This window comes from Abramis brama (assembly GCF_963993115.1).
Source record: "Abramis brama genome assembly, chromosome: 1".
NCBI classification, from domain to species: domain Eukaryota; kingdom Metazoa; phylum Chordata; class Actinopteri; order Cypriniformes; family Leuciscidae; genus Abramis; species Abramis brama.
The window spans coordinates 11,286,334-11,304,732 of record NC_139963.1 but is presented as its reverse complement, the minus strand read 5'-3'; the positions used below and the strand labels follow the sequence as shown (position 1 = coordinate 11,304,732).

Below are 18,399 nucleotides of genomic sequence, written 5' to 3'. Positions count from 1 at the left end.
CTCTGAAACGGACAGAATAACCCTCCTCTGCTCTGTCTTTCCCTGTCAGTGGAAGAGAACTCATCCGGACGTCCAGCAATTCGCTGCGATTACTGGTGGCCAAAACCCAATCCAGGAGCTTCATCACCAGATGCTGAGAACCAGAACAGACTCGCCTGGACGCTCGACTCCATCATTGAGCTGATCTTTCCTCATTGATCCATTCAGACAAATCTGCAACTCTAATATTGTGCTGAAACCAAAGTAAAGGCAATTCAACTGATTCATTCATGCTGTTATTTAAGTTGTTCTTGTTGCTTCTGCTCTCAAACTCTTTGTCTCAAAAGGCCAGAATTATATGTTGAAATCTCCCATTCAAAGTAGCGTTTATTTCTCACTTTTCTCTCTATCTTTAATGTAATATAGTTTACCACATGTTTTAAACCAGTGTTTACCAGTGTTTTATTTTCGTTTAGCATCTGTCCGTCCGTCATCTTCTGGTTTCGTGAGAAATAGTTGTGGTCCTGACAGGGTTATTTCAGTTTCCTTAAAGCTCAAGCTGGAAACACACAATTACAGCTTCATTCTGTTCATAACATCCAAATACTGCTGTAAATATCAGCCAGAACTACATTAGTGTTTAATATTTAACCAAAGTATCACTATGAAAGTGCTGTTTTAAATGGTTCATGTTGCTGATGTGATGAAACTACACCTGTACCGTTTTCATATTGATGACATTTCATATTGATATTACTTGTGCGGTTCCTGATGTCAGTCATAAATGATGATATTCTCCCTCAGTGCCAGAGAAACAGTGTTATAGTGTCATCTGTGTTCATGATGGCATTAAAAAACAATCTGTTGTAATATTTATGTGTTATTGTACAAGTGTAATAAATGTTATTTTGATTTCTTCTTAAAGAAAAGAGGTAAACTGTGTTTTTCTGTCTAGTGAACAGGAAGTTGTGTGTTGCACAGTCATAACAGCTTTCTGGCTTTAGGGATTTTAAATATATGAGCAAAAATATAATTTTGTCAATGTTTTGGAGAACACAAGCTTATCAATGGCTTCAAAACTAACAGACATGGACTAAAAGCCAGAAAACTCTAGTTTGTCGTTCACAGGGTGTTGAACTGAGTCTCGTCCTGCTCTGCTGGGTCTGTTAGTCTGAAGAGGGTTTAGAAATTACATCTAAATAAAGTAACAGCACACTCGTAGCACATTATGCACATTTTCTGTTTGGATTATTCAAATGATCAAATACATTTGCTAGAAGAGCCCACTGAACTGAATACTGTATCCCACAATGCATTGTGCTTGACTTGATGAAATATCAGCCGTGATATTAGTGGACGATTGACAAATATAGTTTTTTTTTTTACTCAAAACTGAATAATAATTCATTTCCAATATGAAAACTGGACTCTGAATTAAACATGAAGCATAATGAGGTCATGTCATGACTCATGTGACAATATTCTGTTTGAAATGTTTATTGTCGAATAATGCCCACTGATTCACTTAATAAAATAGTATGCAGTGATTAGTAAGTGATGATTCAAAAAAACAGTTTGTGAATGTTCTCCTAAAAGGTACACAGCAAAAACTCCAGTGATAAAAGTTAATGAGATAATTAAGTGATTAATTGAGCGATGAGTGACCATTATTGAAGACACCTGATGTTAACAAGCAGAATCACTGAAGGAGAAAATCACTATTTTAAGTCACCATTGTGGTGATCACTGTTTATTTTAGTTGGGCTTGTGACCCTTACATGTTTAACTTTAAATTTTGTTTGGCTGTTGTAACTGAGTTATAACTCCCAGATGAACAAAGAGAAAAGATGATCAGACGTTGTTGATTATGTTTTGATATAATCATCATTTGACCTGAATCACAAAACTCATTTAGATCCTAATCTCTGACTTAAATTTATATTTTTGATTACATCATCAAGTGATTCTACAACATAATCCAGAATTTTCAATTTATTCCAAAGGATTTCTTAAAAGTTGTTTTGATAAAAAAAAAAATGTTTAGGCACAAACAGACATCAGGAATGAGTGTATGAATCTCAACAATGGTGACAAACGAAATATTTAATTAGGAAAAGAAAATTACTAAGACAATTCAGATCATAATTTATTCATAACGCAATGCATGATGGGAGCCATGAATGAGTTTTGATTGGTGGCACCCAGAATGCACTGCAACATGCTTTATTATTGTCACCATTGTTGAGATTCACAGGCTGAATCTTGATGTCTGTGTGGCTAAATAAAATCTTTTGAACAGAACTTTTAAGAAATATTTTGGATTCTATAGAAAATGCTACAAATCGTATGCTATAAAACCACCAGGCTGCTGCAATCAACACTCTCTAAACTTTACTCCTCTGTTGTAAGTCGCTTTGGATAAAAGCATCTGCTAAATGACTAAGTGTAAATGAGTTTAGTGTTTCAGGTCAAATGATGATTACATCAAAACATGACCAACACCACCTGCTCACCTTTTATCTTTGTTCATCTGTCAGTTATAACTTAGTTACAACAGCCAGACAAAATCTAAAGTTAGTAGTTTAAGGGTCGAGAGCCCAACTAAAGCAAACACTCATCACCATAATGGTAACTTAAAATTAGATTTTCCCCTTTGGTGATTCTGCTTGTTAACATCAGGTGTCTTCAATAATGGACGATCATCACACAATTAATCACTTAATTATCTCATTCATTTTAACACTCTTAAGTGTTCATTTAACACTCATATTTTAACACTTTAACCATTTGAGTGTGGAGTCAACACTCAAAAAAAAAATTGTGTCTAAACATAAGATTTATGTATTTGAATTGCATGTAAAATTCCCATGCATTTGGATTACATAGTTGTAACATAAACCAATCAATACTCTGAATGTGATTCAAATTTTTAAGTCATATATAAATGAAACAGATAAGATTTATGTAATTGTATTAATAAACTGAATGTGATTTATATTTGTCAGTCATATGTAAATGAAACAGGTAAGATTTATGTAATAGTACACAGAAAAAAACCCATGTTAAATTAACACTGCTCAGTTTTCATATGTGTGCACACTACAGAGTTTAAGCGGTGTTGAAGTTAATGAGATAATTAAGTGATGATTTAGCATTACTTATGAACACCTGCTGTTAACAAGCAGAATCACTGAAGGAAAGAGAAACACAAGAACTACAACTGACTTCAGACACAGCCTTAGATGAAATCAACTGAAGAGAAAAGAAGACATTAAATCTGTGAAGATCTCATCAGAGGAGGATTAAACAACTCCACAAACAGCATTACCAGCTTCACTTATTACTAACCAAACTGACTTTATTTCATTTCCGTTTGAATGAAAACAATAGGTGTATTTTAAAGTCACCATGATGGTGGTTAGCCTTTGCTTTAGTTGGGCTCTTGACCCTTGACTCTTTAATATAAAATTTTCTCTGGCTGCTATAATTATGTGTTTATAAAACACGTTTGTTGCAGCAAAAAAGCCATGAGAAAAAGAGATCAGGTGATGTTGGCTGTTTATTGATGAAGGTGTAATCATCATATTGTGGCCTGAATCACTTATCTTTTTCAGTGTCTAATGCTTTGATTATTGGGGTTATGTGATTTTGTTTTATTTATTATAGTAGCTGTGTGACCTGACAGTATTAGATCCAACAGTTAATCAAATAATATAAAGAATTTTAAAAACATTTAGTGCATTAAACTTTCTACATTGTTACTTGGACATCAAGAATCAGTGTATGACTCTCAACAATGGTGACAATCAATGAAATGCTTCATACTGCAGTGCATGCTGGGTACCACCAATCAAAACTCACCCATATCTCCCAGCATGCATTGCGGCATTAATAAATTATGCATCAGGATTTTTTGTATCTTTTGTCACCATTGTTGAGATTCATATGCTGTTTCTTGATGTCTGTGTGAGTCTAAGTAATGCCATAGATGAAAGGTTTTTGTGCACTAACTATAAAAATAAATAAAAAAGTATATTGTTTGATAAACAACACTGTTAGATTTCATGCTGTAAAATCAAATGGCTTCTGTTATGAATAAAACAATATTAAAAAGCATTAGACACTGAACAAGATCAGCGAATGAGGCAATTACATGATGATGACTTTGTCGTCATCATCATCAATAAACAGCCAACATCATCTGATCTCTTTTTCTCATGGCTTTTTTGCTGCAACAAACATGTTTTATAAACACATAATTATAGCAGCCAGAGAAAATTTTATATTAAAGAGTCAAGGGTCAAGAGCCCAACTAAAGCAAACGCTAACCACCATCATGGTGACTTTAAAATACACCTATTGTTTTCATTCAAACGGAAATGAAATAAAGTCAGTCTGGTTAGTAATAAGTGAAGCTGGTAATTCTGTTTGTGGAGTTGTTTAATCCTCCTCTGCTGAGATCTTCACAGATTTAATGTCTTCTTTTCTCTTCAGTTGATTTCATCTAAGAATGTGGCTGAAGTCAGTTGTAGTTCTTGTGTTTCTCTTTCCTTCAGTGATTCTGCTTGTTAACAGCAGGTGTTCATAATTAATGCTCAATCATCACTTAATTATCTCATTAACTTCAACACCGCTTTAACTCTGTAGTGTGCACACATATGAACACTGAGCAGTGTTAATTTAACATGGGCGTTTTTCTGTGTACTATTACATAAATCTTACCTGTTTCATTTACATATGACTGAATGTGATTCATATTTTTAAGTCATATATAAATGAAACAGATAAGATTTATGTAATTGTATTAATAAACTGAATGTGATTTATATTTGTCAGAGTATTGATTGGTTTATGTTACAACTATGTAATCCAAATGCATGGGAATTTTACATGCAATTCAAATACATAAATCTTATGTTTAGACACAATTTTTTTTTTTGAGTGTAGGATAACATTCTTCATTCATTCAACATTTAATACAGTCTAGAGTTCAGTCATAAACACGTGTTTCTCTAGCAGTGCTTCTGAACGCTGGATCATTATGTGACTCTAATACAGTAAAATTACATGATCTCCTGAAAATACATCCTGAGAAATATTACACAATATTAATGTTGACAATACAGTGAAGCCTGAGCATCAAGTGTGTCTCTATTTGTGTCTCTTTCCTGTTAGACTGACAGAAACATCTTCATCCTGATGCTGTGTGCGTGTGTGTGTGTGTGTGTGTATCAATAACAGTTCCAGTCAAACTCTCTCTCTTTCTGTCATTCTCTCTCTTTTACAGACTTCAGATCAACACAATAACTCGACAACAAAAGTGACCAAACAAATGAAACTGGAAACAGAAACTCAGCGGCTCGTCTTCCTCTTCTGGAACCGACAGATGATCAAATATATTTAAAGAAACAACAAAAAACCAGAAAACATCCTGCAGATATTCTTAATATGATCAACAAGATCTTCAAACCAACATCAACAAACGTTCAGACACAACACACACACACACACACACACACATACATACACATACACACACACAACAGGACAGTGAGTTTATACACTGATCACAAAAAACACACACGAGAGAAGAAACAAGAACAGCAAAACAGTTTTTAATGCGTGTTAATCTGTGTGTTTGTGTGTCACTGTGTGTGTGTTTAATGTTACACAGAGACACTGAAGAGTTAACATAATAAACACTAAATCCAGCATAGAGTGGTTCAGTGAATGTGTGTGTGAATGTGTGTAAGTGTATGAGTGTGTGTGCGTCAGAGACGCTGTAGAAGGACAGAGTGCCGGCCGACACGTCCACACACACTCCTACTCTCTTACAGGATCCTGAACCAGCAGAAACATCAGTGGAGTTATTATTGTGATAGACAGAGAATCCGTGATCAGAGCAGTTCAGACTCCAGGACTTCTGATTACGTCCAAACACACTGTCATCTCTCCATCTTTTCCTCTTGATTCCTTTATATGACACTGATATATCAGTATTATTTCCACTCCATTCAGCCTCCCAGTAACAGCGTCCAGTCAGACTCTCTCCACACAGAACCTGATGAACATCAAATCTCTCTGGATGATCAGGATACGACTGATTATCTAACACACGCGTCACCTTTCTGTTCTCCTCAGACAGAGCGAGATGAGTGTTTGTTGTGTTTGGATCCAGTGTGAGATCAACGGCATCTGAACACAAGAACACACATTACAACAGCAACATTTACAACCAGATCAAAAAGTTCAAGACAAACTTTGATGTTGACTTGAGAAAGAAAGAAAGAAAGAAAGAAAGAAAGAAAGAAAGAAAGAAAGACAGACAGACAGATAGTGTTCTGGATGGTTGACAGTTGCTAGGTGGTTGCTACACTGTTAGACCTTACCAGGTTTTTTTTACAGTAAAATACTGGCAACACTGTTGCCAGTAACATACTGTTAATTGTACAGTTATTTACTGTAATCTACAGTATGGTACTGTAAAAATGCACTAAAACTCAAGTTAACTAATTACACTTGCAGAAACCGACTGCCTTAAATTGACCAACTGTCATTTTAATGTATTAACTAAAATGTATAATGCATTAATAATGTGAGCAAAGTATTACTGTGAACTTATTTAATTTAAGACCACTAAAAAAAACTATTGTAAATAAAGAGATTTCCACTGGACCAGTAACTACACACAAATCATCACTGTTTGTAGATCTTCTCCTGGACTGAAGCACAGGCTATACTCTTCAGCACAATGGTGACCCAAAAAATACATTTTACAGTAAACTACTGGCAACAGTGTTGCCAGTATATACCTGTTTTATAACTTTCAGTTTATTACTGTTAAAATACATTTCATGGGTGTGTCTTTTTATCTTACACTCTTAACCCTTTCAACCCCACAGGGAAATACACACTACAAAGAGTAAAAGTAACACTGATGCAGTGTTGCAGTGAGATAATTCAGTGAATATGTTGAATAATAAGTGAATAAGTGAAATAAGTGATTGTTGAGCATTAGTGATGAACACCTGCTGTTAACAAGCAGAATCACTGAAGGAAAGAGAAACACATTTCACCGCTGCAAACTGTGTGAAACGCCCATAAGGAATCATGCGGCGCGGGATTAAATTTTAAAGTATAAAGACAGTAGCGGTCGGAACTCTGGTGTACATATACTTTTGACGGAGAGGGCGGTCTGTGAACAACGACTGAACACAACTGTCTCTAACTCGCCGTGTTTGGCCGTGATCAGTCGTAAGTATCAAATTACATTCATAATCGGCCTTACAGTCGTTAAGTGTGTCCCCGGCTTAAATCAAGAACGAAAAAGAACTTTGCCGGGAGTACAGGGCTCTACAGTGCGCCCATTTCACTCGCATATGCGAGTAAATATTTCGGCGTGCGAACGTGAAAAAATATTTGGGCGCACTCGTGCGAGTGACACACAGCATTTTTCTATAGAAACAGCTGTAAATACATCATCATGAGGAGGGGCAGAGTAGGACACTATATTACCGGGAGATCAGTCATTTAGGCCTAAATCTTCAGTAGCTAGTCTGTAGCCTCGTAAAAAAAAACTACAGTGCCCACACACAAGCTATTTTAGGGCCCTATACGGAATCGCGGAGTTGGCAAATTAACGCGGAATCTAGTGTCATCGCGGAATTTTACATCTGTTTTTGTGTGGGTGAAAAACGTATGTCTGAACTCTGAGGAAAATCGCATATTACTGAAAGAACGAGCAGAGAGAGAGGCCCGGTCGCGCGCGCGTCTTCAAACTGTCTTGCTCTCTCTCACTCCCTCGCGCTTATTAATCTAAATCAATTGAGAATTGACACAATGGTAAAAGATCGGAAGAACGAGGTTTCACGTGGAGCATTCGGATATTTTTTTTCTGAATTAGGCTACCGCTGTGTGTGAATTGTGCAAAAAAAAAAAAAAAAAAAAACTTTTTTACCTTTCCTTCTTCTCTGAAAAGCGTTCCGCCCATTCAGCTGACATAAAAAACACTTTCAATAAACTAAACAAATCCTATCCAATGATGAAATGTTTTCTGTGTTGACAAATCTTGTGCGATGTACTAAAACTGCCGGGATAATCACACAACGTCTGCTACTGATACGTCCGATTCGCGAACTAATGACTCCTTTAAACTGATTCACTTTAATGAATGGTTAAAACAACTGATCTGTCCAACACTGAATCGGTTCGGTGTATAACAATTGGTAAAACTTTACAATAAGGTTCCATTTATTAAACTCTAGTTAACTAGATCAGTTAACATTAACTATTAATAAACTGCACTTCTACAGCATTTATTAATCTTTATTAATGTTAATTTCACCATTTAGTAGCCTACATTATTTAAATAAAGTTGTATTTGTTAACATTAGTTAGCTTAATGCACTGTGTGAAGTAACATTAAAAATACAGGGTTAGGGTTGACTAAGATTAACAAAGATTAATAAATACAGTAACAAATGTATTGCTCATGGTTCATGTTAGTTAGCCTACATTCATTCACTAATGTAAACAAACCAAACCACATTTAACATCTCTTAAAATGAGAATTTTGTTTGTTACCTCAATAAATTTAGGGTCATTCCTATTTTATTTGTGTACATTTTAATCATTAACATTAAAAACACTCTTTTTACGACTAAAATTACAGTAAAGGGTAAAAAAAAAAAATGAATTCCCAAAAATTAAAACGGAAAAAACTGAATTTGCAAAAATTAAAACGGAATTTGGGAAAAAATAAAACGGAATTTGGGAAAAAATAAAACGGATTTTATAGGGCCCTACTAATTCGGATCAGCACAGAGGGGCCCTCCCTGGAACTGTTTGATCCTACAAAATGTGCTGAAAATTGGGTGTCTGCTGGAAAGAGGTCAAGGCGACCAGGCTACAAAGCTTGGCCAAGTGACTCAGACATGATCTTCATTTCAGATAAAATGTGAAACATACATAAGGCCTACATACAATTATAAATGAAATCTACATGACGATAAAGTAGAATTAAATGAAAATCTTTTGTTTGAAAGTTTTGGTCTGATGTTCTTAACCTTACAATGAGCATTGTAAATGTAATTGTTGAATAATTCTAATAATAAAACTATAATGATAAACTTATACAACAAAAATGACTGTGCCCACAAATATTTGTCTGTGCTCCTAAATTTTTTTATTTAGGCGCACCAGTGCTCCTTGTTCAAAAAGTAAGTGTAGAGCCCTGGAGTATATTGGGACCTTAAGGCCCTGTGTGTGTGTGTGTGTGTGTGTGTGTGTGTGTGTGTGTGTGTATGTGTGTGTGAGAGAGAGAGAGAGGGCTCCTAAGGCCCTGCATTTCTGTGTGACTGTGTGTGTGTGACTCATTATAAAGAAATTGTTTTTTTAGAAAATGACCAATGGTTTGTCTAGATAAGACTCTTATTCCTCGGCTGGATCGTGTCGAGACTTTGAAGCTGCACTGAAACTGATATTTGGATCTTCAACCCGTTGATAACCACTGAAGTCACTATATGGAGAAAAATCCTGGAATATTTTCCTCAAAAACCTTAATTTCTTTTCGACTGAAGAAAGAAAGACATGAATATCTTGGATGACGTGGGGGAGAGTAAATTATAAGAAAATTTTAATTCTGAAGTGAACTAATCCTTTAATAGCATTGACAACTATTAACAACTTTAATATTATGTTTGCTTTCTCAAGCCAATATAATAAAACACCAAACACTAAAACTGTGTGTTTGTGGACTTACATTTGTGTAGTCCTGCTGAAATCATGGACTCTCCTCCGTGATCCACACTAGAAAACACACACACACACACACACACACACACATACACTTTGTTTCATTATATTTGTGAGGACATTAGCATTAACCTGATATAAAATCAATTGGCCTAGGCCAACTCAAGCCCCACTCACAAACCTACCAAACACAGAAACAAAACACTAGATTTAAATAAAGAAATGTTTTGGCAGATTTTTATTTATTTATTTATTTTTACTACAGTGCATGCAGAATTATTAGGCACTTTGATTTTCTTATCATTTTTTTCCCCAGGCACATATTACGAATTCCAAAACACATTCATCTTAACTACTATTTATCCTCATTTATCTACTACTATTTATCCACATCCTCATCTACCACTGTTTGAAGTTCATCTTCCAGAATCTGGCAGTAAGTTTTGGGCAGGGGCGGATTAAGGTGGCCAGGGGCTCCTAGGCTGCACTTTGTGTGAGGCCCCCCCCCATACATGGTCCACACTCAACTACGGTGAACTGGCATACACACACATTGAGACAGCCAAAACTACAGTGTTTTCTTTACATTCCTTCAAGTGGTGGACCACAACAGTAAGACAATTACCACCACACCACATAGGTAAAATGAAAAATTTAACATTACAAACAAAACACAAATACAAACAAGCATAAGGCCCAGTGCTTAGAATCAACCATTTAATTATGATCAAGAAACACTGGCAGTACAACCAAAACTAACATAAACAGAGATGTAAGTGGAAAGAATATCAGATATTATCCTCTGCCACCACAGCCCCAAAACAAATGTAAACAGCAAAGCAACAAAATACCTTCACATTTCAACTCTCACCACTTGCTGTTGTCTCTCTCAGACTAAATAAGCTAAAACTAAATAAGCTATGTATTAATATTAAATAAATAAATAAAAATAATATATATATAAACATCCTCACCATCAGCATTGGCGTGTTCCACCTCTTTGTGACGGCTTAAGAAATCTCTCTTATGGAGCTGATCACACCAAACGCGTTTTTCAGGTTCGATCACACAGAACGAGCAGTGTGCTGTGCATTTTTTATTTTGCTAGGCAACCACGACCACCGAAACAGCTGTCCTGTCAGTCACTATGGCCAGTCAAGTAAACGTCAAATCAGCCTTTTAAATTTTGCACGGTAGAAAGCTCCCTGTCACGTGACAACGGAGCGCAGTGAAAGGGAGTGAGAGTGATTGACAGCTAATATTAACCAATTTAAATTGGTTATGTAACATTGAATAGAATGATGGTCCACCACCGCGTATCAGCGCACATAAGGTACACACTCTGCAGTAATTTGCAAACGTTTTTTTGTAGGGAAATGAAAACAGGTCGCACCACAACCATTATTTGCACTCGCACAAATGCTCCCAAATATATTTTTAGGTCACACAGATTAAATTTCAGGAGCATATGCGACCAAAATGGTCGCAATTTCGAGCCTTGTTGTTGTTTCTTGTAATGTTAGCCATAGTTATTTATTTCTTACCTTGATTTTGGTGTCTGCGTTTTAAAGCCATCTACCGCGGTGACGTTTTTGGTGGAGCTGTTTGTTTAATAGTCGACTCAGAAGAAAGTGAACATTTTGACAATAAACTCCATCAACACAACAGAGTATGTGGAGTTAAACTGGTCCAGCAATAGCAGTGACATATAATTTAAAATAATAAAAAAAATTGTCTGGCCAATCCGAGGCCCCTGCACACGTAGGCTGCAGCCTACGCAAGCCTGTGCATTAATCCACACATGGTTTTGGGAGTTCATTTTTAGTCTCCTACCATGAAATCCGTATTGCAGAGATGGACTAAAAATTAACTCCCAAATTTTGCTAACCACTCCACAACTGTGCATGAAAGTCTCACAAATCTTGTTTCTTGCTTAAAACTGAGATATACACTTGTTGGGGATTAATGTTTTTCCATAAAAATGTATCTGCCATTCAAATAATCTGAAAACCTACTTTTTAAAACTCCTCCAAGGCCGTTTGTCAGGCAGACCTTCACTAAAGTTTGCAAACATTAGGTTCCCAACCAGGGTGTCGTGACCCCCACTAGGGGTCACTAAAGATTTACAAAGGTCACTAAGCTCACTCCAGGTTGGAAGCACGAGTTTGTGGACAGCAAGATAGTTTGTAACGGAGTTTGTAACAGCACGATAAATAATTCCATTTTGAATATTTTAATAATAGTTTATATATGAAAAGGGAAGTAATTTACTTAATGTCGAGAATCTTTAGCTGTGTATCGTGAGAGTAGGACGCAGCAAAGCGAATATGGCAAAGCGCCTGGGAGAAAAGAAAAATGTATGTGCTAAAAAGAAAACAAAGATATATTTGGACAGTTATTTCATATTTGGTTTAACTGAAGCAATGAACAAGGTGAAAATGAGTGTGTAATCTGTGGTGAGAGACTAGCGAATGAAAGCATGAAGCTCTGCAAATCCTGAAGGCATCAGAACACCAAACTATGAGGGGCCGTACAAGCCAAAATCCATTCTTCTACTCTCACACACATACATTCTCCTTTCACATACATACATTTCTACTGTCACACACATACATTCTCCTTTCATACCCGGAAATACGCAAGACTTGCTCAGCTCTTCATCACAACTTTACAATGATGCTAATGCTATTCAAAGTAATCCTGTTTTCTTTTCAGTTACAGTTTAACATTTTTGGAGTAAGTAGCAATGAACATGGAATCAGACATTTTTTTAATAATGTCCTGACCAATGTATTGACCAAATGCAAAGAGAAACATATTATTTTGTGCATGATAGGCTGCATTGAGATCCCTCTAATCACATTCAAACCCTATGTGGATTTATGTCAGTCTCAAGATTTGTTGAGGATTCAAGAAATAGAGCAGCAGTATACATTGTCATTATATGGATGTCTAAATGTAGTGCGGACTGCTTATGAATCCAGACAAAGAATCAGGTCTGAGAACAGTTATGTCCTGTTGCACACACAGAAGAGGCTGTTTTTCTGGTGGCACATATACTTTTTATTTCTGTCACACACTGTACAATCTGCAAATTCAACAAAGACAATAATAAATTCGTTTTGTTTCACCCCACTAAGCAAAACGATGTCCAAAACACGTCTTTTCAACGTCTTTGTCACAAAAGTCGGACGTTGAAAAGACGTCCACTGAGGAGCCAGAATGAAAGTTTTTATGACGTCTTTTTTTGACGTGTTCTGCACGTCCGATATCTAGACGTTCATCGAACCTTCGTACAAGGTTAAAACTAGTTCAGATGTGGCCATTGTGGACATATTTCAACATCATTTATGATCTCATTTAGACATAATTACTTTGACTATTGCTGTCAGATGATCTTAGTGAGAATTAACAGAGGTTTAGATGTTGATATTTGTTTAATTTGAAGTGTCACCATTGTGGTGATCAGTGTTTGCTTTAGTTGGGCTCTTGGTCCCCGTTACTTTTACTTTAACTTTTATTTGACTGCTTTAACTGTGTGTTTGTAAAACACAATTGCGCCATCAAGAAAATCCTTTTCGTCTTTATTTATCCTATAACAAGTCATCTAACAAGTCTGTCTGCAATATTGAAGGATGCGGGGCATAAGTAACCAAGAATCACAGAGGTAACTTGCAGAGGCACATTCAACGTAAACATCCAGCAGACTATGCTGATTCAACCAGCAATAAAAGACCAGCATCTACAGCAGATGGACAAACAACTCTGGATTCGGTCATAGTTAAGAAGCCAAAGACAACAGGCCTACATATTCAACTGAATCCTGATGTTCTAAAAGATGTGTGCATAGAGCTAGTAACTGTCAACAGGAGACCATTTACATTAATGGAAGACATTGGCTTCAGAAAAATTATCGACCCATTACAACAGGCTATAGAAAATGATTTCACAATCAACTCCTCAAATATCCGTGATATGGTGTCAAGTGTTGCTCAGGGAAGGCTACTAATGCTTAAAATTGATTCAGCCACATGCAGAGATCGATCTGTTCTTGGCATAAATGTACAGTACACTGACAGAGAAAAAATTGTGTTGCGCACTTTGGCTGTAAGGGAGCTAACTGAACGACACACAGCTGCATACATTTCATCCATTCTGAAGGATGTCTTGCACAAATATAATGTTGAATTACGGCAAGTTTACTCAGTAACGTAAGATAACGTCGCTAACATGTTACTAACATGGTAAAGCAGTGTCTTTACTATCGAATATGCAAGAGGGCACCCCATCTAATGAAGCGAATGAAACTGATCCCTTCGGCGCAGGAATGGATGAGGATGAGCTAGATGCAATCCAAGGCGAAACACCGGATGTGGTAACTGAACTTGACTGTGTGATGTCAGGACATGTGTTGCGCAGTGTGACGGGCTCGGCTCATACCCTGCAGTTAGCAGTTGACGACACATTAAAAGAGCAACGGTCATCCAAATTGATTTCTAAAGCAAGACGTGTTGCAAAAAAGTTGCGCACACAGAACTTTGTCACTCTTCTTACCAGAACGGGACACAAAAGGGCCATTGTTTACTGTCCAACATGCTGGCATTCTACACACGATATGCTGGAGCGGCTTTTAGAGCTCCAGAAAATTGCTACGAAAAGCCTCCCGTCGGACCAGCTCACAGCAGGTGACTTCTATGGTGTTTGGCTTCAGTGTGTACTGTGCACAGACAGAAGTGACAATCCCTTTGCAAAACGCCTAGTTCAGTGTCTCAAATCACAACAAACAGCTCTCTTTGACAATGACGCCTTTGTGGCTGCTTTATTTCTCGATCCTAGATTCAGACTCTTTCTCAGCAAACTTCATTCCGAAAGCGCAAAAACGGACTTATGTCGTGCCTGGGAAGCCATTCAGACTTCATCCGGCAGCAAAGCAACTACACAGTACACTGCATCCCAGTCATCCGACGATGACGACGAGGTAGAACAGCTGTTGATGGCAAAAGAAAAAGAAAGCACAACAGTAAAACATACTTGTGTTTCCATCTCATCTGTTTTGGATATGTATTCAAGAGAAGCACGCCTTAAGAGGAGTGGGTGTGTATTTAACCCCCTGGGGTCGGCGGTATCGCCGGCGATACCAGCTCACTTTTTTCCTTATCAGTACAAAAGAGAGTCTAAATAGTCTGTTGATTTTGATTTTACATGTAAGTGTTATACATCAATCAAAATGCTTAAATGTCTTCTTTTATTTGTGTACACTCATAATAAAATCAAAATGTTGTGTTTTTCATAAAATAAAGAAAATAAACATGATGCACGTTCTGCCGTCTCTCTCAATGTGAAACTCATTCTGAAACTCAGCGAATGTTTGTCACACAGACTTGAAACGCATGTCTATACAACGCTTGGAGTCTCTAAATTTTTAAAGTATGTAAATTATATAAAAAACAAATATTCTCTGTTTAAGTAATCTGTATGAAAGCAGCGGCATGTACAGTTTCTCAAACGCTTCCTCATTAACTCTAATGTGACCGCGCGCACGAGCGATTGACATGCAAATGTTCCATGCGGAGAAAAGCAGACCTGTAAACGCCCTCATCACCTCAAAACAAAGAATCAGAGACTTCGGTAACTTACTCCTCTACTTTTCATCGAGTTTGGAAGACTGTGTTTGTGCTGTGCTGTGCTGTTTCACTTGGATTTACCTCAGAAGAATTAGAAAAACGCGATTTGAAGATGAGAAGATTTTTAAGGTAAGACATGTTAAACTAGTGTTGCCAGATTAAAATGTATGTTATGAAATGAGATTGAAGTAAAAACATGAACTAAGCCTAATATCGTACATGTATATGTATCTATAAATAGACAACATGTTGAAATGTGAACTAGACTGGTAGGCAATACATGTCCGACACAAGGATGTTTTTATATTCTATAATAAAACACAGCATGATAAAAGTAGGCTAGTATGAGTGTACTGTATACTATGGTGAATATTAGGCCTATAATGTTTAGAACTGTGTTTACTGTTAAATACTGTGTTTATGGATATCTGCTGAAACACAGATGTATAACAATAATTAGTTTAATAGTTTTGAGCGGCTTGATCGCTTCAGTAAATGTTATCTGCACGCGTTTGGAAAGCAAAATGCCAAAGCCAAACAATCGGCATCATTTTTTTTTACTCCAAATGTTTATTTTCGTTATGACATTATGAAATGAGATTGAAGTAACATATGATTATCAATATATGTTTCTCTAGTGCAGTGAAGTGTTGAAGTGTTCCTTTTTAACGATTAATAGGCTATTGTTATTATTATTTTTATGCAGCACAGTACATAGCTTATGCCTACAAGGCACAACAAACCTTTTCTTCATTTTATATATATAAATGTGTGTGTGTGTGTGTTCTGTACATTTTAAAAAGCAATTTTAACCTGAAAAATCTAAAATGTATTCCCCAAATCGTGCAGCCCTAGTTTCTCTTGATATCAGTATGTTCACAGCGTTTTTTTTTTTCAGGGATCAGATGCTCCACTGAGGAGTCCTGCTGACTTCAACATTCACATGAGTCTCTGTACATGAACATGGTAAAGTGAAAAATCAAACACCTTGGAAATGAAAGGTATGTACTATGTTTCAGGAATGGCACAAAGGTGTATAAGTCTGGTTAAGTCTCTGTCTTTAGTTCAGTGTGTTAAATAATGTGTTTTTTTGTCATTTGTTGTGTATCTTTGGATTATGTTGTGTTGTAAATAAATCCAAACAATCAAAAAGCCATTCTTTTTTAAATCTCCTCATTCTTTGTGCAAGGTTGCTCAGAATGATAGGGCCTGATAGCTCATGATAGGGCCTGATAGCTCCTAATAGGGCCATTAGGGAGGGTCTTTGTCTTTCTCAGGTGTGAAAGAAATTAAATATTCATGATGTTCATGCCTCTTCACCTAAAGCTTTCTCACACAAAACATGTCTTGCAAATTTTAAATCAATATATTGTCTTATCTGAATGAGCAGTCAGGATGATTTTCACATAGTTTTGGAGCAAATATACTAGGCTACGTCATACAATTTCCAAAAGTCTTGTGAAGAAATAATCAGTATGGGTTTTATGACCTTATTTCAGTGAGAATTGTTTTGTGTGTTTTCACAAATCACGCATAAATGTCATTATCTCAAAACTACAAACTTTTACATACATGATGCTGACATATTATTGTAGCAGAGTTTGTGCTGAATACAGTGTAATCAGACTTTAGCCATGAAAATGTCACAAGTAACAGAAATAAGCACAAATGTCAGAGCATGTCAGAACACCTCCAGGGCCCAGAAAACAGCTCAGACCCCAGAGGGTTAAGTACAGGGCAAGTGTTGCTCCCAGATTTGCACAAACTTTCTATGAATGTAGATTGCACTACCGGTAACGCAAGTCAGTCACTGAGGTCTTCAATGAATGCACAGGTATTGGAGGACATTATTTTCGTATGTTTAAACAAGCAGTACGGACTTTAAGCTGAAATAGACTGATTTAGTTTGTGGATTTCGTTTAAGCCTATCCAAATACTAGCAACTATCGGACATTTTTCCTATACTCTTTCAGCCAAGACAGGACAGGTCAATGTTTTCTTTATAGACTATTAATGCTTTGTATTAAATGGTAGAAATTTTGCTGTAGTTTTACAATGTTATATTGCATTAAATGATTGAGCTTTATTAGCTGACTGAATTTGATTATGTGATGCAGGACGTGTTGCGCAGCGTTTGCTTTGAAATTAGCAGTTGACGGTCCATTAAAAGAGCAATGTTTATCCAGTTTACCGTAAAACTTCAAATAATAGCTCGGGTTTTTATTTTCTCAAATCGCCGTACTGCACCGGCTTGTATTTGAGACAGGCGTCTATATGAGACAGGCCTTTAATTTAGTGTTGAGCTGAGCATGACAGTAGGAGGTTACCAAATCTGTGTTTGTGTTTAACAAATCAGTTAATGTAAGAATTAGCCTACTGTATTTCCGTATGTTTAAAGGAGGTCACACACCAGATGAGAAGCGCAGCGGCACGTCTTTAAAATTCGAACACATTATTCTCTATGAGTGTACATTGTCTCAAATCATCGTTAATGTATATACTGACTTCACCCTGTGCTGCAATATAGATTCAGTTTTACATTCATTAACAGAAATCAGCTGCTTGAATGAAAATAGGTGATAGGTGATATTCTCAATTCATTCAGTTAATGGACGCTCTGAGGTAAAGTGAATTCAGACTGCAGACTAAGCAACGATTGTATTTAATTGTACAGTACAATCATAACATAGTACAGACATGATCTTCATTCCATAATATCCTTAAACATAACTATATTGCTGGCCATAAACTGAGAAAGTGCGTGTCTGGTGTGCGATACCTCGAGTTGTCATAGATGCGACGCGGCGCTGTATATGGTGTGCGACCCCTTTTAGATTATTGGCAGCATAAATAAACGAAACGATGTGACAGCCATGGGCTGAACAATACAAGTTACCCATAATATCCATCGAGCCTATGAACTAGTTGCCAGAAACACATCAACAAGAAAGAATGAAGGCTACCCTGTAAAACAACTGCAATCATGTGATACAAAAGGACCCTATATTCATCACTATCTTCATCACTGCGATCCCCAACTACA

The 18,399-nt window shown here is 36.7% G+C and overlaps 1 protein-coding gene across 2 annotated transcripts in view; it reads right to left on the bottom strand.

The window, feature by feature from the left end:
- Positions 1–5,344: 5,344 nt before the first annotated feature.
- The window catches only part of LOC311085971 (NACHT, LRR and PYD domains-containing protein 3-like), a 77,392-nt gene continuing 64,337 nt past the window's right edge, over positions 5,345–18,399 (bottom strand). For both annotated transcript variants that reach the window (XM_084118590.1, XM_084118591.1), the window contains 2 exons: positions 9,740–9,786; positions 5,345–6,174 (listed from right to left, as the gene is read on the bottom strand). In XM_084118590.1, coding sequence (XP_083974716.1) covers positions 5,444–6,174; positions 9,740–9,786 — 778 coding nt within the window. In that variant the 3' untranslated portion in view covers positions 5,345–5,443. The remainder of the gene's footprint in view (positions 6,175–9,739; positions 9,787–18,399) is intronic.